Source organism: Arvicola amphibius, chromosome 7 (assembly GCF_903992535.2).
Source record: "Arvicola amphibius chromosome 7, mArvAmp1.2, whole genome shotgun sequence".
In the NCBI taxonomy this organism is placed as follows: domain Eukaryota; kingdom Metazoa; phylum Chordata; class Mammalia; order Rodentia; family Cricetidae; genus Arvicola; species Arvicola amphibius.
The window spans coordinates 94,993,045-95,016,307 of NC_052053.1; the positions used below are offsets into that span (position 1 = coordinate 94,993,045).

Sequence of the window (23,263 nt, forward strand, 5' to 3'; positions counted from 1 at the left end):
TGAGGACTTCATCATAGACCGCAGGAATTTAAAAGGCAATGTGCCTGAGTTCTTTTAGTCATTCAATAAGCTAGCAGTTTCTGACCACACCCCCTCTACATTGGTAAGCATTATGAGGGCATGCGTGCAGAACTGTATCTTACCTTGGTAATGCTAACTAGCTATAACAAGAGAGCTGTAAGACACTATAGTATACATAGGGATTTCTTATGCTACGGGAGGCACATGAGACTTTACTAGGGAGGTGTCTTTTGAGCTGAGTTCTAAATAGAAAAATACCTGGTACCAGATGGAGGTAAAGATAAGACATTTCAGGCTCGGAAGCTAGTCTACACATAGTTACAGTATCATCATTCACAACTGCAGTAATGTTCTCCCTTCCAGTAAGAGAGAATACCCTGATACAGTGACCAACTGTCCTGCTTTGTACAGGACATGGGCTTTCAGTACTAAACCTGGAAGTCCCAGGCAATCTGGAATGAGGGATTACTCAATTATGCAATACTTTCAAATTTCAAGTCTCTTACATTCATGTTGGTACCAACATGACACAAGAGTTTAAGAGATGAGTTTGGGAAACAGACCTGGGGTCTAAGACCAGACATAAGCACTTAGCAGATTATCCTCGGGCAAGTTAATCAAAGCCCCCACTGCGTCATCTGTACATAGAAATATCATCTGCCCAAACAGACTGAGAGATTAGAGGATAGAAAAAAAAAACTGGTGTCAAGGACAAAAATGAATGAGCCAATTATCATTCCTGTTGGTAGGATATGAAACATAAACTAATCCAGCTGATGTGGAATGACTGGAACAAAGAAGTAAGGCAAGCGGCTGCCAGAGCACTGGGGCAAATGAACCTTGGGAAAGAGGTGCATGACATGATCAGGTAAGATTTAGGCACTGTGAGCTCAGAAACTCTTCCTTTCTTAGGAGTGCCTGCTGACCTGCAGCCAGCCAGCATCTGCTGAGTTCCGTGTATGATCAGCATTGTGCTAGATCCCACTGCAAAAAGTTCAGTCCCAGCTGGGCGGTGGTGGTGCATGCCTCTAATCCCAGCACTTGGGAAGCAGAGGCAGGTGGATCTTTGTGAGTCTGAGGCCAACCTGGTCTACAGAGCGAGTTCCAGGACAGACTCCAAAGCTACAGAGAAACCCTGTCTCAAAAAAAAAAAAAAAAAAAAAAAAAAAAATCAGTCCCTACAGGAACCACCACCATGGCTAGCCAAAGAAGTGTTGGATGCCCACTAAGTATGAGGCAGTCTTTCAGGTATTTTAAGACACAATTCTAATGAACACAAACACAATATACAAATACCTAATTTAAAAAATCAAACCATGCTAAACATGCTAGAACAATGGCATATACCATAACTACTATAGAAAAATGGGATACTCAATGTGGGTAGTAAGGCCAAGTTCCACAGAGATACAGGCATTCCAGGCTGGGAGACGACTGCCAAAATGAGCACTGAATTGGGAAGAGGAGGTACAGGTTGACACTTTCCTTTATTTGGTTGTTCAAGACACCTGAATGTCTACCATACGCGAGGTAATAGGAGTTCAGGAAAATAAGGCACCTGAGGTCTGAACCCAGTGAAACTTAAATGATTATAAAGGTGTGTCTTCAGGTAACTGGACCCACAAATGATTATAAAGGTGTGTCTTCAGGCAACTGGACCCACAAAGCTAGGATTCTATCCTGAGGGCATGGTGGAAGGGAACAAGGCACAGAAAAGTTTAAGGGAAATAAAAGTCACTTGTGTCTTCCAGGATTAAGCTGAGTCAAGGAAATTCCCAGGAACGGATTGAGGCCCTCTCCCTGATCCGTGTGCTCAAGCTCATGACAGCCAAGCTTCTCCCAAGCTTCCTGACCTGCTTCTCTGATGAGTTCATAGCAATTCGGCAGGCAGCTTGTTTGGCGGCAGGTGCCCTGCAGATCTGTGACAAGATGGTAAGTCAAGGCAGCATGTTGTCATCTTATCTGTTGGACCTGAAGAGTGTCACCATCTCTGCTGTGCTCGGTACACTCACTATCCCGTGGGAACGTGGGATGAGCAGTGACAGGAAGGTGAAAAGAGACACAGACCACATCAGTCAGTAAGAAGCATTTAGCCTGCTGAGCCCAAACTTCAAGCCAGAGCATGCCACCCTCGCAAGTCTGTTCTCATCTCAGTTAACTAGCTTCCTAATACCTGGTCACTGATAGGCTTAAGAGTTAGTGCCAATGGGTACTGGAGAGATGGTTCAGCGGATAAGAGCACTGTCTGCTCTTCCAGAGGACCTGGGTTCAGTTCTCAGCATCCACATGGCAGCTCTCAACTGTAACTTCAAGATCTGACACCCTCACACAGACATAATACAGGTACAACGCCAATGTACATAAAATAAAATAAATAAGTTACTTAAAAATTTAAAAAAAGTTAGTGCCAATGAATAGAGTTTACACTCCCTCATTATTAGGGGGAAGCTAGACAGAAGTATTCAAAAGAAGTCTAAGTGAAGCATGGTGTGATCCTTGCACTTGGGAGGTAAGGTAAGAGACAGAAGTTCAAGAATCTGAGGTAAGGGGCTGGAGAAATGACTTAGCAGTTAAGAACACCAACTGCTCTTCCAGAGGACTCCGTTTCATTCCCAGCATCCACATAGCAGCTTCTAGTTTCAACGGATCCAATGCCACCTTCTGGCCTCTGAGGGCATTGTACTACAGGGTGCATAGACAAACACATGCAGGCAAAACACCCATCACATTAGAAAGCATTTGAGGTCAACCTAAGCTACAAAGTAATACAGTCTCAAAAGTGAGTAGGGGGGCATTGGGGAGAAAGTTTTGAGACTAGGGGTACAATTCAGTGGCAGAGCATGTAGTTAGTGTGTGTATGGCTACAGATCTATGTGCTAAGAAAAATGCACAAAGACTAGACAATTCAGCTAGTTATGTAGGCTGATACTTGGGGCTGTAGCCCATTTGTCACCAGAATTGATAGAAGGTTAAAGCATCCCTAGAAGTAAGTGGAGTTCTTATTTCTGGCCCATTCTTACTCTGGTTCTTCCCACTCAACTTTTCTTTGTCTACTGCAGGTGCTTGAATGCCTCCTGAATCTGATGCACAGGGATCCCTACTGGAAAATCAAGGCTTTCGCCATTCGAGGTATTTCAGAAATAGCTTCAAGCCCTAGACTTGAAATACTTTCTTTGAGCTAACAGATACCTAGAAACTCTAGTGAGACAGCTAAAGTGTAATGGAAAGAACTGTCTTAGCGTCTCACATGTCTCTGTGCTGAGAAAGGAAAGAGATTTTCTTTTAAAGGTTTAGCTAATGATTCTAAGTCTAGGTCTGTTTAAACTTGTTAGCAAAGAACAAACTATACAGTCCCCACCAACAGAATTAAGGATAAGTTTCTAGTTGATATCCACTGTTGGATACACCTTGCTTTTGCCAGAGATTTCAACTATAGCACTTGTTAAGAGTCAAATCAGATTCAAGACAGTTACAAAGAGTTTAAAACTTGCTCTTCGGTGGTGGCACACGCCTTCAATCCCAGCACTTGAGAGGCAGAGGCAGGTGGATCTCTATGAGTTTGAGGCCAGCCTGGTCTACAGAGCCAGTTCCAGGACAGCTAGGGCTGTTACACAAAGAACCCGTCTTGAAAAACAAACAAACAAAAATCTTGCTCTTCAGTTTTTCAGGCTTTTTTCTAGAACCTCTGTGCTGCTTCTCTCTTTGAAATGGTCTCTGATAGACCCCCTAGGAGAACAAGACCTAGGAAATCCTGAGAAATAATTGTGCCGTCCTCCCTGACCAGTCTACCTTACCTACTCTGCTCTTCCATGTCAGATCTGCCCCCAATCTAATTCCTGAGCAGGCAATCTTGTCTTTGTTTATATCCCATTAGGCAAGGACAGGAAGAAACACTCCTCTTAGGGGTCCTTTGGAAGAACTATCCTAGTGCAGTCAGGCAGGGTGGTACACACCTATAACTGCAGCCCTCAGAAAGCAAAGGCAGGGGGATCACTGCAAATGTGAGGCCAGCCAGGACTACACAGCAAGACCCTGCCCCAAAGCTAGGCATCAAACGCTACACATGTTGAACGCTTTGCTAGCTCTCTAAAGTTCCTTTCTAAACTTCACTACTTTTCGCTTTACTATCTTATGATTAACTGCCATCCTCCAAGATACGGTCTGCAATACTTAAATTCCTTCTGGATGTAGAATATGGTCAACTTAAGTCTTCAATAACAATGGAACATGCTTGCCCTGTCACCTCTACAGCTTTGGGACAGATTGGGCAAGTGAGTCCCCAGCTGACAGATCTTCTGCTCTGGGCTATCCACTATGAAGAATCACCAGGTGTACGACTGGAAGCTTGCCGTAGCATCCTAGCCCTCAAGCTTCAAGGAAACCATGTCAGGGACACCTTTCTGGATGTGCTACTCCTGGAGGACCACGAGGCTGTTCTTAAGTAAGCACTAAACCTCTGGTTTCTGCTGTGACCTCCGAGACTGCCAACCCTCCAATCCTTGAGCACTAAATATGTTCTGTCTTTTCAGGCTAGGTGGGTAACAGTAAATCCTGCCATAATTAGACTGTCACAGCTCCCATAGTTCATGTGTTATTTCTCTTCTTCCAGGGAGTTTTAAATTATTCATTTATCCAACAAACATTTATCCAGTAGCTACTGAGACAATAGAGTCAACAAAACCAGGGTTTCAATGCCATGTGTCCCCACTGTAAGTGCTGTGCCTCCTCTTAGCCCTTTCTGTCTCAATCCTCCAATGCAGATGAAAGTCTATAGTATAAAGCTGTTGGTGACAGTTAATGAAATGACATTTGGTAACTTTCACAAAGGTGTTTAATAACAGTAACTGTCACTGCCTTCACATAAATACTCCGGAACTGCACAAGGGCCGTGTAAATTATGACATCATTTCTGCAGAGAAGACTCAGGTGACGAGTGCAATTTAGGGTTTCTTGCCTAATTCCAAATCCTACATTGTTTAACACCATGCTTTCTTTTTAAGGACAGGGTAGAACAATCTTTCATACATTTCAGGGAAATTTACCAGGCAATGATGGCACTCAACTTTGAAATTGAAGGAAATCAAGAAATGCTTCAGGAGATCAAGAACAAGGTAAGTAAGTACAAACTGTGTTTTCAGGAGGAAATCCAGGGCTTCCAAGTTTTACTAATAAGCATGATCTAGTCAATTACTTTATCTTTTCTGTTTTGGTTTTTTGAGTTTTACTATTGTAACTCAAAATGACCTTAATCATCTTGCTCAGCCTCTCAGCTCCATGCGTGGCATAATCAAATTACTCTAAAGCTTTTTCCTCATTAATCCTGTTGGTTGCTTGCTTTTCTAAACATTTTCCCCTTAGATTGAAACACTAAATCAAAAGGAATTGCTGACGGAGAAAATATTGAAGATGGAAGCGGCCATAAAAAATGTGAAGGAAAAAGCAAGACGTATTTACTCGCAACCCAAGGAGGGCCAACAACCACTGGAACTCCACACTTTTCTTCAAGACATTTTTGAGAGTAGGTTTCTTCCGGGTGAACCCATCCCTTGACTCTTCTTACCAGACAATCCCAGGACCTAGACACTGGGGAACTTCATAGGAGCCCTATATGATTTAAGTCAGGAAGGCTGCTCACTTTCCTTCCTGGCTTCCATTTGCTGTCCCCCGATCCCTAGCTTTCCATCCATCTGCAACTGTGTGTAATTTAAAAGGTAGCTCCATCTGAACTGATTTTAAAAAGATGTGCTAGAAAAGCACAAGTCTTTAAAAAAACGAATTACTTCTATGTGTGTTTGATTCAGCACCCCAGAAGACCTTACACATTTCATCTGTTAGAGTGGCCATCTCCGGAACGTGCAGCCGGAAGGAGAACCATCATTTTATGTTCTAACTTAAGGGAAAAAATAATTTCTGAAAGTTCTCAACCTTAAAAGCTGAATCTATGAGTTATGATGACATGATCTTAAGAGGCCTAGATACACTCTAGATGATGAGGGGTCAAAAGTTGAACTATACCAAAATATACTTACAAAATCTGTAAGCAGCAACCTCAGGTCATTCGGCCAGTTGCCTACCAGCTACCACCCCAAACCCGGATCTTCTGCTTCCAAGTGCTCTTTCTGGTTCACCAGGCTCTCTTCCACCAACCATGAGAATATGCACTTGCCAGATTTGGGGAAGTTTCGTCCAACTGCCAGGGGGAAACAAATGAGAGTGGAAAGTAACTTGAACACCAGTCTTCCCTGTGGCCAGCGTGCTAAAAGTTGGATGACTAAAGCCTATGAAAGCATAACCAGGTGACATGACACTGTCCTCTAGGGAGCAGTGCCAGTCAGTCACTGACTTAAACCAAAGCTGACTCTGCCAGTGGAAGCTTTTCCATTAGGACTGCCCAGTTGGAGTTCAAGTAGCATAACTAAAGTGAGAAAACTACCTCCAAAGCTAATAAATGGTCCCAACCACATCTGTTTCTCTTCTTTAATGAGTGTGATGCTGAGGATGAATCCAAGGCATCACACATGCCGAGCATAAACTTGCTCTACCCAGCCTTCTTTAAAAAAGTTAATATACTCCATTGACATCATATATCACATCGCCTTTCATCTCTGCCATATCTCCCTTATCTTTTGTCTCACACTTTTCAAACCACCCCCCCCCCACACACACACACACACGCACACACAAAAAAATCTGGGCTTAGAAAAGAGAAACAGTCTTTGGCGCTTTTTAATAAATCTTCTAACATTCACACAAACTTAACATAGCATACTGACCCCGTCCCGTCCCACAAATTGAGAGAGAGAACGCAGAGAAGCAACTTCCATATAAAAATCCCTAAGGTCTCAAGCAAATTGGCACAGCCAATGCCACACAACACTGAAGCCCGCAGGGAATGCAGTTGGTACTGTGAAATGATAGGGGTCGTTACTTCTGCAGACACAGCTTTTCCCCCCTGCTCCAATTTCTGTTTACTTTTGTACCTAGATGAAGAGGTTCCTCCTAGAAGAGGGTCCGAGCTTTGCGACACTCAAGCAGCCATCAAGGTAAGCGTAACCATACTGATTTTCAGCAAGGTAAGACCAGGACTTCTTTAAGGGAGAAAAAGGTGCCGGCGGTAGTGGAAGGAGAATCACGACCGCATTTTCTCCAGCCATCCTCAAGACACTAACTCAGACAAGAGGGGTCTTGGTGAGCAGCAGCCCCTTATCATACAGCATGGTTGCCAAGGAAAGCTGGTCTTCCACGCTGTCACAGGGCAGATCCCCTACTCTCACAAACTCTGGGTAGGAGCGAAGCAAGAGCTCCATGGCGTCAGCTTGCTGTGGGTAGATTTCCAAGCACTTGGGTTCCTCCAGATGATAAACACGGGAGTTTTCCACCGTGTAATAGAGGAACAAACGGCCTCCCTCACCCACCAGCCGAGCTATGCCATCCTGGAGCATATGGACTTCTGTTTCTGTGCTCAACTGGGCCCCCACATTGACAGGCTCTCCAGCCTCCCAGCGAATTGGGAGCCCGTGAACACTCAGTGCCCGTTCCCGATCAGTCAACACCGGGGGCAGAGAATCGTGGATGAAGTCTTTGGCTCTCTGGTCGGCCACAGCATCGACAGGAGCGAAGTGTCCCAGGCGCGCAACCAAGACCCGCACCTTTTCCATGAAAGCTGTTCTTCTCGGATCCTTAGAGTCTGAATACTGGGCCCCCATGTAATCCATGAAGTCTCGAGGCAGACCCCTGCGGAACTCCACATTTTCTTCTATTGCTGCTTGCACGGCCAGGGGAAGTACAGCCTCCAGGAAGTCACCCCATGTATTGCGCTGGAAGGTGGACAAGGTGAGGTGCAGAGAGTGAACTCCATCCTGACATTCGGCTTGATGAATGAAGCCCCGAGGAAAATAAAGCAGGTCACCAGGTTCCAGCACCGTTTGTAGCACCGGCTCACCAAGGTCCTCCTGGCTGAAGTTGGGACTAGATGTCAGAGCCAGCTCCTCACTTGGGTCCCGCGGTCGGTAGACACGCCAGAGTTTCCGACCTTCCAGCTGCAACACGAAAGCCTCAATGTCGTCGTAGTGGGGGGCAAAGCCCTGGGAGTTGGGGGGCGTGAGGTAAACGTTAGAGCCGGCCATGCTCCCGAACTGTTCCTGGAGCACGGCCAAAAACTGCCACACGGTGGGCGAGAAAGCCTGCGGGCAGAGAAGGCGCAAGGAGCAGCCGGCCTGGTACAGGGACCAGGCGGCGGCGGGCAGGGCGCGGCCCGGTGGGTTCAGGGTCTCCCGCCGCCCGTCGATGTAGCGCGCGGCGTCCAGATGCTGCCCGAACTGCACGTCCTCGTGGCGCAGCATCGAGTCCAGGTCGGCGGTGGAGAAGAGGCCTCCGTAGTAACTGGGGTCCTGCCGCCGCACCAGCACCGCCTCCCGCTCCCACAGGCGCCGGTAGAAGTGATCCGGGGGCAGGGGCGCCAGGAGCCACTCGAAGAGGCGGGCGGCGCGCCTCCGGCTGCTGGGGATGCCGTTCAGCTCGGCCAACACCTGCTGCAGCGGCGAGTCCCACGGCCGCTCCGCGTCATCCCCGCGCGGGCCCGGAAGGGGGTCCGGGGTCCCCAGGAGGCGGGAGACGGCGGGCCGCCCCTCCACGCGGCGCCGAACGGACACCGAAGCCGTCCGCGGCTCCGAGCGCGAGGGCTCCCGCTGCTCGGCAGGCGCCTCCAGCGCGCCCGCGGCCGGCTCCACCTTGGAGGCCGAGGCCTTCCGCAGCAGCGTGCGAGCCCTCAGCGCGCCCACGCGGGCCGCCGCAGTTTTCCGATGCCTGCGGATCCTCCGGGGTCTCGAGGGCAGGGCCAAGACCGACCCGTCGTGGGGCTGCGGCTGGCGCCGCCGCCTCCCCCGCCCGCGCCTGGGCCGCGCCGCGCCGTTCTGAAGCTCCTCCATGGCGGGGCGGTACAGAACCGGAGAAAGCCGGCCGGAGCCGCGCTCCTGCAGCCGCCGTGCTTGCTGGGAAGGGGGCGTACCCTCCTGCCGCCTCTAGTAGGCCACGCCTACCGTCCTCCTGGCCCTTTGGCTGACCGGGCTTGCCACCTTCTTTTAACTGCAAGGTACGAGGGAAGGCTTAAAAATCCCAGAAAGGTTGTAAGGAAAAGATCTCTGAACATAATTTCAAAAAGTACTTAGAAATACTGTTCTCAGCATGACCCACAAATAATGAAAAAATTCTAAAAAACTGTTAAGAGGTAATTTGTTATGGCTTCAAAATAAACTTATTCTCCATTCCTTAAAAAAAAAAATCCCTACCAGACAAAGACTCCTTGCTGACCGAGCAGTTTAAGAAAACAAGACACGAGGCATTCCAGACGAAAATTTTTTCTTTTCTCTGTTTTGTTCGTTTGTTTTTTGGTCTCTCTACATAGCTCTAGCTAGTCTGAGAACTTGCTCTGTAGACCTCGTGGAGCTCACAGAGATCCACCTGCCTCTACCTCGGGAGTGCTGGGATTAATGGCGAGCACCACCATGCCCTGCTTCCTCCTTTTTAGTCCGCTTCCTCCAGTCAATTTTGTGTCAGAAATTTTTGTTCCTCAGTCGTTTCCTGGTAGAATGAATGAAGGCAAGTTTGATAGTCTATGTGAATCACACTGGTTCTCTTCACTGCAGGAAATTTCATTGTTGGCCAGGCGGTGCTAGCACACGCCTTTAATCCCAGCACTTGGGAGGCAGAGACAGGGGGATGTCTGTGAGTTCGGGAACAGCCTGGTCTACAGAGCGAGTTCCAGGACAGCCAGAACTATTACACAGAGAAATCCCTTGGAGGGGGGGGGGGGGAGAGGAAGCAGGGGGGAAAAAAGCCCTAAACCTTCATTGTTAAACCTTTCTCCATTTCGTTTCCCTTTCTCCTTCCTCAATTACAAATCCTTGCTGGATATGGAAGTTCATGCTGTTAGGGACCGAGAGAAGCCCCCAAAGAAGACCTCCAGCCATGAATGCAGTAACATGAGTGTTTTATTAATTCCAACGTTGGGGTGGCACTTGGTGACCCCCAAAGAAGGTCACAAGCTTCTTTTTAGCGAAGTTAGGGAAATTCCAGACAGGAGGGATTAATCTGAGGCTGACTGGTGGAGGGAAGATTAGTCTGGGGGCTGATTGGTGGGAGGTCCTAGTGGTTAGGGACATTTCTGCAGCAGGGTAGGGAAAGCTATCTTTAGCATGTAGAAATCTGGGGGGCATCTGCTGAGCTAGCAGAAGGGCTTTGGGGGACTACTGAGCCAGCAGAAGGGCTTGTGGGGTGCTTGCTGATGGTCACCCATAAGCTGTGGTTTTCATGAGACCTGCTTGCTCAGCTCTGTCCCAGTCTAGTGAAGTGAAATTAAGGTCTGGCCTCTGTCAGGGCTCTGCTCTGCCCCCCACCCCACCCCCACCCCAGCCTTTTCAAGGCCTGTAATCCCAGCACTTGGAAGGCTGAGGTTACAAGGTGAGACCCTTGTGATTAATATTCTTTCTCTGAAAAGGAAGTTTGTCAGTGTTTTGCAACCTAATCCAGCCTGGCCTCAAACTCCAGGTCGTCGTCGTCTTTCTCCTCCTCTTCCTCCTCCTCTTTTTCCTCCTCTTCCTCCTCCTCCTCCTCCCTCTTTCTTCTTTCTTCTTCTATTTATTTATTATGTATACAGTGTTCCACTTGTATGTTTGCCTGAATGCCAGAAGAGGGCACCAGATTTTATCCTAGATGGTTGTGAGCCAGCATGGGGTTGCTGTGGGGTTGCTGAAAATTGAACTCAAGATCTCTGGAAGAGCTACCAGTGCTCCTAACCCCACCCCCAGGTCTTCTTGCCTTAATCTGAGATGCCAAGTATGTCCAGTAGGTTGTTTCTGTTTCTCTCCTCTTTCAAGATTCTGGCTTTTTGTAAGGGTGTGTGTGTGTGTGTGTGTGTGTGTGTGTGTGTGTCCACAGAGACCAGAAGGGAGTGTCAGATCCCTTGGAGCTGGAGTTACAGTTGTTTGTGGAATCCTTTCTCTGGTCCTCTGATCGAGCAGTAAACGCTCTCTAACCAAAGAACTATCTCTCCAGACCCCAGCAGACTCTGCTTCTGCATGCCTTCTTGGGGGGGCGGGTGTGTGTGTGTGTGTGTGTGTGTGTGTGTGTGTGTACCACCATGCCTGGTAGAATAGAGTTCCTGATTGGGGCAGGATGGCAGCAAGAGTTAGTTGAAATGATTTCTACATACGCCCCATGGAAGCTTAAGTGAATTGACCGGCACGTGGGACGCAACATTTCAACTCAACAGGATCTACAATCACTAAAGAGGCAAGCCTCTGGGCACAGACTGGGCGATTGTTTAGATGAGGTTGAAGTAGGAAGATCCGCTCTAATTGTGGAGACCTAGATTGGGTAAGCGAGCACTCCGCACAGCTCCCGGTTAGTCCCTGCTCCCTGACTGTGAGGAAGTGTGATGGGCTGCTTCCTGCTCTTGCAACCACGCCTCCCCTACCAGGGTGGGTTATAACCCACCCACGTCAAAACCCCTCCTCCCGAAAGTTGCTTTTCAGGTATTTTTGTCACAGACAGGAGAAAGTTACTGTGACAAAACTCACAGAGGACTGTATCAGACGGGGCCATCGCGAGAGGCTGGGAAGAGGCCGGCTCCGCACAGAGCAGTGGGGACTTAAAGCAGCCAGGGCCCTACCAAGTTCTGTGCCCTAGTAGAAGGCTGCAGGGGCCTGGAAGAAGGGGCCTCAGGAGGAATAGCCTTCACTTTTTTTTTTTTTTTTTTTGTTTTGTTTTTTTGAGACAGGGTTTCTCGGTAGCTTTGGAGCCTGTCCTGGAACTAGCTCTTGTAGACCAGGCTGGCCTCGAACTTGCAGAGATCCGCCTGCCTCTGCCTCCCGAGTGCTGGGATTAAAGGCGTGTGCCACCACCGCCCGGCTTAGCCTTCACTTTTTAACAACCATTGTTATTGCTTTTATTGTTTTTTTTTTTTTTCGAGACAGGTTTTCCCTGTAGTTTCTAGAGCCTGTCCTGGAACTAGCTCTTGTAGACCAGGCTGGCCTCGAACTCAGAGATCCACCTGCCTCTGCCTCCTGAGTGCTGGGATTAAAGGCGTGCGCCACCACCGCCCGGCTGTTATTGCTTTTTAAATTTAATTTAAAAATATTTTTGGAGCCGGGCGGTGGTGGCGCACGCCTTTAATCCCAGCACTCGGGAGGCAGAGGCAGGCGGATCTCTGTGAGTTCGAGGCCAGCCTGGTCTACAAGAGCTAGTTCCAGGACAGGCTCTAAAAAAGTTGCAGAGAAACCCTGTCTCGAAAAACCAAAAAAAAAAAAAAAAAAAAATTGGGATTTATTTCATGTGTATGGGTGTTTTGCCTGTATGTATGTCTGCACCACATATGTCTAGATGAGGGCATCAGATCCCCATTGGAATTGGAATTATAGCTAGTTGTGGACTTCCAGGTTATAGTCGGGATGCTGGGAATTGAACCTGGGTACTCTGAAAAAGCAGCTAGTGCTTTTAATGGCTGAGCCATCTCTCTGGGTCCCTTCTTCCTTTTTAAAGTGTGTGTGTGTGTGTGTGTGTGTGTGCGCTCACACGTGTGTGAAGGTCAATGTCAGGTGTCTCCCTTTGTCACCATTTTGCTGTTTTGAGAATGATATCTCCCTAAAACTGGAGCTCAGGGTTTGGGAAGACTGGCCGGTTAGTAAGCTCCAGAGGTCCTCCTGTCTTTGCCTCCCCAGTGCTGGGCCTACAAGCCTGGCTTTTCCCATGGGTGCTGAGGATCCAAACTCAAGTCATCGAGCCTCTACTACAGGAGCTCTGCCAGCTGAGCCGCACTCGCCCAGCTCTGGGAGCTTCTTTCCTAGGTGACATAAGGCTGAGTGTGCTGGAAGAATCCTGGTATTAGGTCCCCGGGGGTAGATGCAGACAAAGTGCAGATCATAGGTGACACTGCAAACTGGATTCTCTTTTCAAAAAGAGCGCTTTCCAGGTGACAAAGGACAAAGCTGAAGTGAACCTGGGGATCTTCTGGGCTTCTCTGCTTCGTAGCTGAGGAACCTGTGTTTAGCGACTGGAAGACGCAAAGTCTGTCATTTCCACATGCTGTACAAATATCTTCTCCTCCCAGCCCTTCCTGTGACCTCATCCTTTTCTTTTCTGAACCCGTTGTGATTTCCTTAAATAAAAAGTCTTGCTGCTATCTCTGTCTTCTCATTTCCCCTGTAGCTGGGAGTTGCCGTTGGGGACCTGACTTATCTTGAACTTCATCACTTTTCCTGTGGCCTTACTGAGTTCTCACTACAGAAGCGGCTATTAATAACTATTTCCATAGGTGTATATTGTTGAGCGACTTGAAATAATGTCCTGAGTATATTGGGGAGGTTGTTGCTGTGAGATGGGCTCTTGCTCTATAGCCCAGATTGACTTGGAACTCACTATGTAGCCAGGTTGGCCTCAAATTCATGGTGATCCTCCTCAGCCTTCTCAGTGCTGAGACGACAGGCAAGAGCCACCACACTTGACTCTGTAGTATTTTTATGAATGGGACTAGGGAGAGGGAAATCAGGCAAAATAAGACTTTCATCAGAATTTGTCTAGGTCCCACATGTGCCAATATATAAGTATATATTTATGTATTCCTACTTACATCGATACATAATATGGAAGAATGGGGGAGCCATTATATCATGGTAATCTAACAGTGATTATTATTGTTAAATCCTAATATAAACTTTGGAGGACAAGCCACCATTATCAAAACTCAAAATTTTGTGCTTCTACTTCCAGCAAAGCTATCTTTCCAAAACATTCACCCAGGGCTGGAGAGATGGCTCAGCAGTTAAGAAGGAGTGCTGCTTTTTTAGGGGACTGGAAGCTTAGTTCCCAGCACTCATGTAAGTGGCTCACAACTGCCTGTGACTCCAGCAGATCTGACACCCTCTTCTGGCCTCCAGAGGCACCTGCACATGTGTGTACACACATACACATAGTCACACAGACACATGCATGATAAAACATATCTTAAACAAATTAAAGAATAAAAATGTAAAACTTCATTTCTATGGTGTGCACCTGTGGTTTCAATTACTTGGGAGGCTGAAGAAAGAGGATCACATGAGTCCACAGGTTCCAGACCCACCTGGACAAAATAGTGAAGCCCTGCTTCAAATAAAATTCTTATGTGTACAAATATATGAATGCTCTTTGCTTATAGTTCAAAATTGTGCATTAAGCAACAGCCCAATCTTATGAAGGCATTTTCTCCATTGATATTCTCTTCTCAGATGGCTAGCTTATGTCAAATTGATATAAAACTAGCCAGGATGAACAGGCATGGAGAAGACAGAGGGCAACTTTCAGGATTTTGTTCTTTCTTTCCACCGTGTGGGTACCAGGGATCAAACGGAATGATAAACAAGCTAGCCCTTCAAATCGGCATGCAAATGGTCAAACTTTGTTACTGAGCAACTGGGGCCTCTTCTCCACATTAGGTTGTCCAGAGTCAAGGGAGACGGGCTTCTAGCTTCTTATTGAATTTAATAGCATCTAGCTACTCTAACAACCTGGGTTAAATTGATCTGCTTTCTCACTCGAGACTGTATGTTAATATTTCTCTGCAGAGGGTGCTGCCCAAAACGCCGAGCCCCTGGCTAAAGAGTCCTGCTGTAGAACTCCCCACATACAAAAGCTGCTCACCGTTTTTCAGAGATCTACGGACTGCCCGGGAAAAAAGAATCGAAAAAGGGCCCTTCAGATCTGACCCAGATCTTTCTAGCTGGGCAAGTTACTGAGAAGATTGTCTTTCAGCACCAGCGAAAGGTGGGGGGAAGCTGATCCTATCTAGGCTGAATGCTTCTCTTGCTCTTAGAATGTGGACAGGCCACACTCTCTCTCGTCCATTAATACTGTACAATGTCCTCACTATGTTCACAAAGATAAACTATTTATCAATCAGCTTTACTATTATTGTTATTATTATCGTCATCATCTTAGATAAGGCCTCTCTACTTAGTCCTGGATGTCCTGGAATTCACTATGTAGACCAGGCTGACTTCAAACTCACAGAGATCCACCTACCTCTGCCTCCCAAGTGCTGGGATTAAAGGCGTGAGTCACCATACCCAATTTATTATTTTTGAGACCAGGTCTTGCTATGTGGCCCAAGCTGGGCTGGAATTTACTATATAGGTCAGCCTGAATGTGAACCTGCAATGCTCATGCCTCAGCCTCCAGAATATGGCACTACAGGAATGTGCTAGCATGTCCGATTTCTCTAGTTCCTTTTGTAGTGGGGGGAGGAGAGGTTACTAGAGATTGAATATAGGCCCTCACATGTTAGAAGACAGTTCTCTACCACTAAGCTACAAACCTAGCCCTGCTTTTACTCGTGTGTGTGTGTGTGTGTGTGTGTGTGTGTGTGTGCGCGTGTGTTTAAGATGGGGACTATTATTTTAAGGTGTATGACTTTTGTTTATGCTGCATTTGTTTAACTCTGTGAAGCTGTGTTACTCTGCCTGTCTAAAACACCTGATGGTCTAAGAAAGAGCTGAACGGCCAATGGCGAGGCAGGAGCAAGGATAAGCGGGGCAGAGAGTATAAATAGGAGAAAGGAGGGGGAGGAGGAGGGGCACAGCAGCAGTAAAAGAAGCAAGAGAACAAGAAGGGAAGGACATCAGGGGCCAACAACCCAGCTACACATCAAGCCACAAAGAAAGAAGTAAAGAAAGGTATACAGAAATAGAGAAAGATAAAAAGCCCAGAGGCAAAAGGTAGTCGGGATAAATTAAGAAAAACTGGCAAGAAACAAGTCAAGTTAAGGCTGGGCATTCATAACTAAGAATAAGCCTCTGTGTGTGATTTATTTGGGAGCTGAGTGGCAGGACCCCCCCCCCCAAAAGAGTAAAAAAAAAAAATCACACAGCACTTAACTACGTAATCCTGGTCTGGAATTCTCTATGTAGACTTGGCTAGCTTCAAGAGATCCACCCGCCTCTGTTTCCCAAGTGCTAGTATTAAAGGCATGCTCCACCATACCTGACCCTTTTAACTCTTCTGACGTTTGGAGACAGTGTTTACCCAGTTGTCCAGGCTTGCACTGTTGACCTCACTCTGTAATCCAGGCACATTTTTGTCTTGGCCTCCCTAATAGATGGGGTTACAGAACCGTGCCACCAGGCTCGGCTTGCTACTGGGCTTCTCCTTGTGCACCATTTACACGACATTAAAGAATGCTGGCTCCACATTGAGTGACAGAGTATATTTCTCCACACACCTGGAAGGTCACATCCTGTATACATGTCAGACCTCTAAATTTACTAGAGTAGAAGTATAAAAGACTCAGAATCTGTCACAAGATATACAAGTTTCTCACGAAAACCCAGAGAAGATTCCTGTTTGTTTAAGAAACCTCCCAGGTGATGTGTGTGTGTGCATCCGTGTCTATGTCTATATGTGTGTGTATGTCTCCATGTTCAGTTTTGTTCTACAGAAGGTTCCTTAACTGCAGTCCATAGGGAGCTATAAAGGGATATCACATGACCATTACAAAAAATAAAAAGCCAACACAACCCCAATCACACTGCACTTCTGGGTATGAGCATGTTTAGATTCCTAGGATACAACTCCAGAATTTCCCAAGGCTGGCTAACAGTTCTCATGAGTTCTCTTCAGTATATGTAATGCTTTAAAGATTTAGGCATAGGGTGGGAGGGAGAACTGGGGTTGGAATATAAAATGAATTTTAAAAATTAGTTAAAAAAAGATTTAGGCATTGAGGAGCAGCTGAAATCTGTATGTGTCAGAAGATGGAATTCTATAAGTACACTTGATACCCAAAATAACCGTAAAAAAGGAGAAACTTAGAATACAAAAGAGGTGTGAATCTAGCTCTTTTTCCTAAATACTGATTGCTATTTATACCCTAAAAAGCGCTGAAACATTCAGCAATGGAAATAATGGCAGATGGCTGGGCATGGTGGCTCATGTCTTTAATTCTAGCATTTGAGAGGCAGAGGCAGGCAACGCTCTGTGAGCTCAAGGCCAGCTAGGGCTGCATATTGAGGCCCTGGCTAGAAAGAAAGGTGGGAAGGGGAGGGAAGAAAGGAGTGGGGGTGGAGGGAAGGAAATAAAGGCAGTGTGAGACAACCCCTCCTGCTCCCCCCACACACATTTTCTCTTCTGGTAGCACTGTCAGCATTAAAATATGAAAAACAATACTTTACCTCTGTGAACTCTTGACTATGAACCATGACAGGGGAGAGCTGTGGGAAATACCAATTAATGGCATACAAGAAAATCTTTACCTCCTTCGATCCTTTAAAGTAACCCAAACTCCTATTATTTGTAGTGCTGACCTAGGACTCCAGCTCTCTGCTACTCCCAGACTCCAGACCCCGGGCCCGCTAAACAAAAGCTGAGGAACATTCCCACTTCCATGTTTTTAATCAACTAGTTTATACATTTCTTAGGAATGAAATACTAACTTGAGGCGTGCCATCACATACAGTATATCAAAGTTACTTCCGCATCTAACCTGAGGATTCCAGGCTCAGGCTCCCAGGAGAGATCTGAGACAATGCATGATTCTGTGTGTGTACTTTCTCAGCCCTTCTATCTTTGAATCTGTTGCTTAATAGTGAAAGGGCTTTATTGTGTACCCTTTGCATCGCTGGCCAGAGCTTGAGAGCTGAACTGAACTCTCCAGTCTGGGAGGCAGCAGGGCCCTACAGAGGGTCTCTTAGGCCATCAGCACTATGGGAGATGAAGCAGGAACAGAAGAAACGGCCCTTGTTCTCGAGGAGTTTACAAGGGGTTTTATAATACACACATGCAAGATTCTTTCAGGACAATATGCTCAGTCTAGTGGGACTTGTGAGGCATACAGCAGCTGTGCTAAAGGAGGGATGTGGGGAGGAGGGATGTAGGGAGGAGGGACCTGGGGAGGAGGGACATAGGGAGGAGGGACCTGGGGAGGAGGGATCTGGGGAGATCATGAGAGCCTGGGAGCTTTCATCAGATCTGGGACTGAAAGATTTAGAGAGCAGAGCTAGGAGAAAGGACCTTCCAGGTGGTGGGGGGAAGGCTGGGGGAAGTAAGCCAATGGCTGCCTCTTTCTCCTCTCTGGCTTCCAGTGTTGCTCACTTGTATCTTTACAACAGAAGAGCTGGGGTCCCTATGTCTAACCCTCATGATTCTGCATATCTCTTCATACTAACAAAATGTGACCATTCCCAAAGGGCCTCTCCTTTTGGCTGATTTTCTTTGCTCATAGAAGGTGTCCATCGTTCTCCTTTTCATCCATTCTCTCCCCTTCTTCCCTTTCGGTTAACTCTCAGGTTGACTAGGTGAGTGGCTCATCCCTAGCCTGGTGTAAAAGGAAGCTTCTGTTTGGCCCAGCATGCAAACCACAACAGTCACAGAACAAACAAACAACTGTGTGTCCTCTTAATCTGGATCTAGGAAAAGAAGTCCATTTTAAACCAAGATTTGTGTTTCTCTGAGTTTATACGTTCCATCTAAGTTCTCAGGGAATCACTTCAGCAGACGGGATCAATGGAGAAGGGTGGGAGGGAAGAAAACACGCGTGCTAGAACCTGCTTTCGTCTTCCCACAGTTTCTTATGGATATCATTTCATCTTCCCACTCTGACCCATAATTTCTTTTCTTATTGTTGTTATTACATTACTGTGTGTGTGTGTGTACGCGCGAATGTGTGCTTGTAGAAGTGCATGTAGAAGTGTCACGGCACAGGTATGGAGGTCAGAGGACAACTTCTGGGAATCAGTTCTCTCCTCCCACCATGTGGGTCCCAGAAACCAAACTCAGGTCATCACGTTTGGCAGCAAGCACCTTTCCTACTGGATGACCTCACTGTCCCCCACTCCATTGCTCCTTAAGGAACAACCTTACCAGCAAATGTTCACTAAGGTTCATCATGGGTGTATCAGAAAATAGAAGATGGGCTGAGCATGAAACTTAGCAGAGCGCTTGGCGAGCGTGCAGGAAGCCCTGGGTTTGACCCCCAGCATTGCATAAACACAACACAGTGGCACTCACCTGTAATCCTAGCACTAGGGAGGAGAAGGCAGGAAGATCACAGATCTAAGGTCCTCCTAGGCTACAAAATGTGCTTGAGAGCAACCTCATCCAATAATACATTATGAATTCTAGGCCAGCCTGGCCTACATAAGATCCTGTCTCAAAAATAAACGAAGCAAGCCGGGCGGTGGTGGTGCACGCCTTTAATCCCAGCACTCGGGAGGCAGAGGCAGGCGGATCTCTGTGAGTTCGAGGCCAGCCTGGTCTACAAGAGCTAGTTCCAGGACAGGCTCCAAAAAAGCTGCAGAGAAACCCTGTCTCGAAAAACCAAAAAAAGAAAAAAGAAAAAAAAATAAAATAAACGAAGCATATATTGAGGAATGGTGGGTAGAGCTCTTGCCTAGCATGTATGAGGCCCTAGGTTCAATCCCTAGAAACACACACACTATATTTCATTAAAAAAAATCAGAGTTTTTATGTAAACTTTCCCCAGAGCTGAATGTTGGCAATTAATTGAAAACACTGCCAGCTAGCACTGAGCCAGAAATATCTGTGGGCCAAAGTCAGTCCTCTGGCTGAGTTTGTGGCCCCTAATATAGCCTTTTCATAGGATGATTTCTAGAGCATTGCTCATTTGGCTGAGCCTTAGTTCCTCAACCTGCCCTTACATGCTGCCAAGAGCCAATCAAAGAAACATTCACCATAAAATTCGGGGAAATTATCCTAGCCATTACTTAAGCGTGGCGTTGGCAGACTTTGGCCTAGTCCCTATGTGTGATTAAGAGATGCAGCCTCCCTTCCTGACCCAGGGAGCCCCGTTCATTTCCTGTGTCCGCAAGGAGCTTTATTTTGTACCGGAAGGGCTTGGAACAAATTCGAGCTGCTCTGTCCTTTCGAGCCTCTGAGGAACCCTGTGGGAGGTCAAGTTAGCAAAAGGTCCCAGATAGCAGGGTTTGGACCCTCTGTTTTCCTTTCCCCACCCACTAATGCCTAACAGATAAGTGTCTCAGATGTGTAAGTAGTTAACTTTCTCCTGGGCCTCAATAGTGGACCAATAATTTAGTTTCTGATATCTCTAATATATTTCTGATCTCAACACACACACACACACGCACACACACACACACACACACACACACTTGAATGTTTATCTTGTAGCAATTTGATTCAGAATTAACCTCACGAGTTTAAAACTCATGAGTTTACAGAAGCTGTCAGATAGCCAGTGCCTTCCTTAGACTATGCTAACCCACCAAACCCAAGCCATTTGCAGAGCTTCAGCTGGGTCAAGCCTCACTGTCCCCTGTCCCTTACTTAAGAATCCTATATGGGGAAACTACTCAGAGTATATCAGACTTCTAAAAGCCTCCGCAAACCGGACTGCGGTGGTGCATGCATTTAACCCCCGGACTTGGGAGGCAAAGGCAGGTGGATCTCTGTGAGTTCGAGGCTAGCCTGGTCTACAAGAACTAGATTCCAGGACAGGCTCCAAAGCTACAGAGAAACCCTGTCTCGAAAAACAAAACCAAAAACAAAAAACAAACAAAACCTCTGCAAAGACAACATCAGCTGGGGGATATAGGAAAATCAAGCTCAAATTTTCTCTGCCTACTAAGTGACTTTGAAGCAACTACCTTACCCTCCGGGTTTAACTTTCTTCGACTATATAATGAGAATAATAAACAGTTACTTCATGGGCCACTGCAGTTGTTCTCAGCCTGGTTCCATATATGTGTGAGTGTATACGTGTGTGTGATGTGTCTGTCTGTGTATGCATATGATGTGTGTTTAGGTATGGTGAATATGTGTTCATATGATGTGGTGTGTGTGTATGATGTGATGTGGTGTGTGTGTGTGTGTGTGTGTGTGTTTTGAGATGTGGTCTCCTGTAGCTCAGGCTGGCCTTGAACTCTTGATTTTTCTTTCCAAGTGTTGGGATCACAGGTATCACCACCATGTCCAGCTTCTGGTTACATATTAAAATCACGTTTTAAAATGTCACTGCTAGAAAATTTTCTAAAAATTGAGAGATGAAAACAGAGATAAAGACACACACACAGAGAGACAGAGATTGCCTGAGTTACACTCCTGCAGGTTAAAGCAGAATCTCTCAGAAGGTGAGATCCAGACATTAGCATGTTTCTCTTTTATTGTCTTTTTTTTTGAGACAGAGTCTCACTATGTAGTTCTGGCTGGCCTGGAGCTCGCTCTGTAGACCAGGCTGGTCTGGAACTCACAGAGATCCACCTGACTCTGCCTCTGCCTCTGCCTCTGGAGTGCTGAGATTAAAGGTGTGCCCCACCATGCCCTCTGTCAGCAGGTTTCAGAAAGCATCACAAGTCATTCTAATCCATAGCCAAGTTTGAAAGTTGCTGATGAGAGCTAAATATTGCTATGTTCATAAAATCAGGTGCTCTGACACTGTCTAGTTTTTTACCCCAATAATTATATTTTCAGCCAGCTATTAACATACTTTTGGCCCATGTTATAAAAATACACCACTAGATGTCAGTTTTCACATATAAGTCACTTCCTGGTAGCTTTCTGGTTGAATGTTCTTATGGAACAACGAAATCCCATCACATCAACCATTCCTCTGTGACCTGTAGTGGCCAGATACAGCTCTAGTGACTCCCCCACTCCACTCCGAGACAGGGTTTCTCTGTATAGTAGCTCGGCTGTCCTGGAACTCACTCTGTAGACCAGGTGGGCCTTGAACTCACAGAGATCCATCTGCCTCTGCCTCCCAAGTGCTGGGATTAAAGGGGTGCCCCAACACTGCCCGGCTCTAGTGACTCTTAAAACATGACTTCCAGTTGTATTGTAACAAGCCAAGTAGATACTCTCTCAATCATGAGGAAAGCAAGATTCTATGACAAGTCAGGAATAATGGCGGTGCACACCTGCAAACCTACCAGGCATGAGGTTGAAGCAAAAAGGGCCCAAGTGTGAGTCTAGTGTGCCCTACACTGAAAAGTCAACCTGAACTACTTAGATGTCACCTCAAACAACAACAAACAAACAAACAAACAAACAAACGGGATTGGAGAGATGGCTCTGTAGGTCAAGTGCATGTTCCATAGCTTGAGGATCTGAGTTCAGTTTCCAGAATCCGCATAAAAGCTGGGCAAGGCAAAGGCAAGGGCAACCTGCATCTGTAGTCCCAAGCTTGGGACTGTAAAGACAGGAGGATCCTTGGGGCTTGCTGGCCAGCCACAGTCTAGCCAATCAGTGAACTCCAATATAAGTGCAAGCCCTTTGAGTCTAATTGAGATGTGCTGGCTAGTTTTATGTCAACTTGGCACAAGCTACAGTCATCTGAGAGGCCTCAACTGAGAAACTGCCTTCACAAGATTACACTGTGGGCAAGCCTGTAGGGCATTTTCTTAATGATCGATGTGGGAAGGTCCAGCCCTGGGCTGGTGGTTCTGAGTTCTACAAGAAAGCAAGCTGAAGCTGACCGTGGCGCACATCTTTAATCCTAGCAATCTGGAGGCAGAGGTAGGCCCATCTCTGAGTTTGAGGCCAGCCTGATTTACAGAGCAAGTTCCAGGACAGCCAGAGCTATGCAGAGAAGCAATAAAGAAAAGAAAAGAAAAGAAAAGAAAAGAAAAGAAAAGAAAAGAAAAGAAAAGAAAAGAAAAGAAAAGAAAGCAAGCTGTGCAAGCCATGGAGAGCAAGCCAGTAAGCAGCACCCCTCCACAACCTCTGCATCAGCTCACGTCTCCCAGTCCCTGCCCTGCTTGAGTTCACTGCATTTGATGGTGAAGTGTTAAATGGAACCGTGAGTGAAATAAACCCTTTTCTACCTGAGTTGCTTTTGATCATGGTATATAATCACAGCAGTAGAAACCCTAACTGAGACACGAGGATTGGAAATATGCACCTTTAAACCCAGCACTTGGGAGGCAGAGGCAGGAGGATCTCTGGAAATTAAAGGCCAACCTAGTCTACATAGTTTCAGGCCAGCTGTATCTTACAGCATGAGATCCCTATTTTGTTTTTTGTTTAAAAAAATTAGGCCAAAAGCAATCAAAAAGATACCTGACATTGACATCTGGCCGCACACACACAAACATATAAACACAAACAAAACCCCTGTGACTTGTACAAGAGTACCCAGGAAATGACTCCTGTAGTTCATCTGCTCATTCTGACACTTGGTATGTATGTGTAGGTTCTGTGTAACAACAGAAAAACCCTATTTGTTCTGATGGGGTGACTTGGA

The 23,263-nt window shown here is 46.6% G+C and overlaps 2 protein-coding genes across 16 annotated transcripts in view; one reads left to right on the forward strand and one right to left on the reverse strand.

The window, feature by feature from the left end:
* Positions 1-14,952, forward strand: part of Heatr4 (HEAT repeat containing 4) — a 41,193-nt gene extending 26,241 nt beyond the window's left edge. For all 4 annotated transcript variants that reach the window (XM_038336014.1, XM_038336011.1, XM_038336012.1 and 1 more), the window contains 8 exons: positions 771-889; positions 1,773-1,953; positions 3,081-3,150; positions 4,273-4,462; positions 5,054-5,132; positions 5,380-5,539; positions 7,006-7,064; positions 14,619-14,952. In XM_038336014.1, the coding sequence (XP_038191942.1) occupies positions 771-889; positions 1,773-1,953; positions 3,081-3,150; positions 4,273-4,462; positions 5,054-5,132; positions 5,380-5,539; positions 7,006-7,064; positions 14,619-14,789 (1,029 nt within the window). In that variant the 3' untranslated portion in view covers positions 14,790-14,952. The remainder of the gene's footprint in view (positions 1-770; positions 890-1,772; positions 1,954-3,080; positions 3,151-4,272; positions 4,463-5,053; positions 5,133-5,379; positions 5,540-7,005; positions 7,065-14,618) is intronic.
* Positions 1-23,263, reverse strand: part of Riox1 (ribosomal oxygenase 1) — a 42,632-nt gene that overhangs the window by 8,630 nt on the left and 10,739 nt on the right. For 5 of the 12 annotated variants that reach the window (XR_005286153.1, XR_006020850.1, XR_005286154.1 and 2 more), the window contains 3 exons: positions 7,002-9,105; positions 6,051-6,211; positions 1,490-2,032 (listed from right to left, as the gene is read on the reverse strand). Coding sequence is in view for 1 of the 12 variants with exons in the window: in XM_038336037.2 (XP_038191965.1) it covers positions 7,191-8,948 (1,758 nt within the window). In the remaining 11 variants the exon portion in view is untranslated. Of the gene's footprint in view, positions 1-1,489; positions 2,033-6,050; positions 6,212-6,729; positions 9,106-12,320; positions 13,070-17,219; positions 17,259-23,263 lie in introns of those variants that run through there. The other 7 variants (XR_005286155.1, XR_005286156.1, XR_006020851.1 and 4 more) reach the window with 5 other exon arrangements.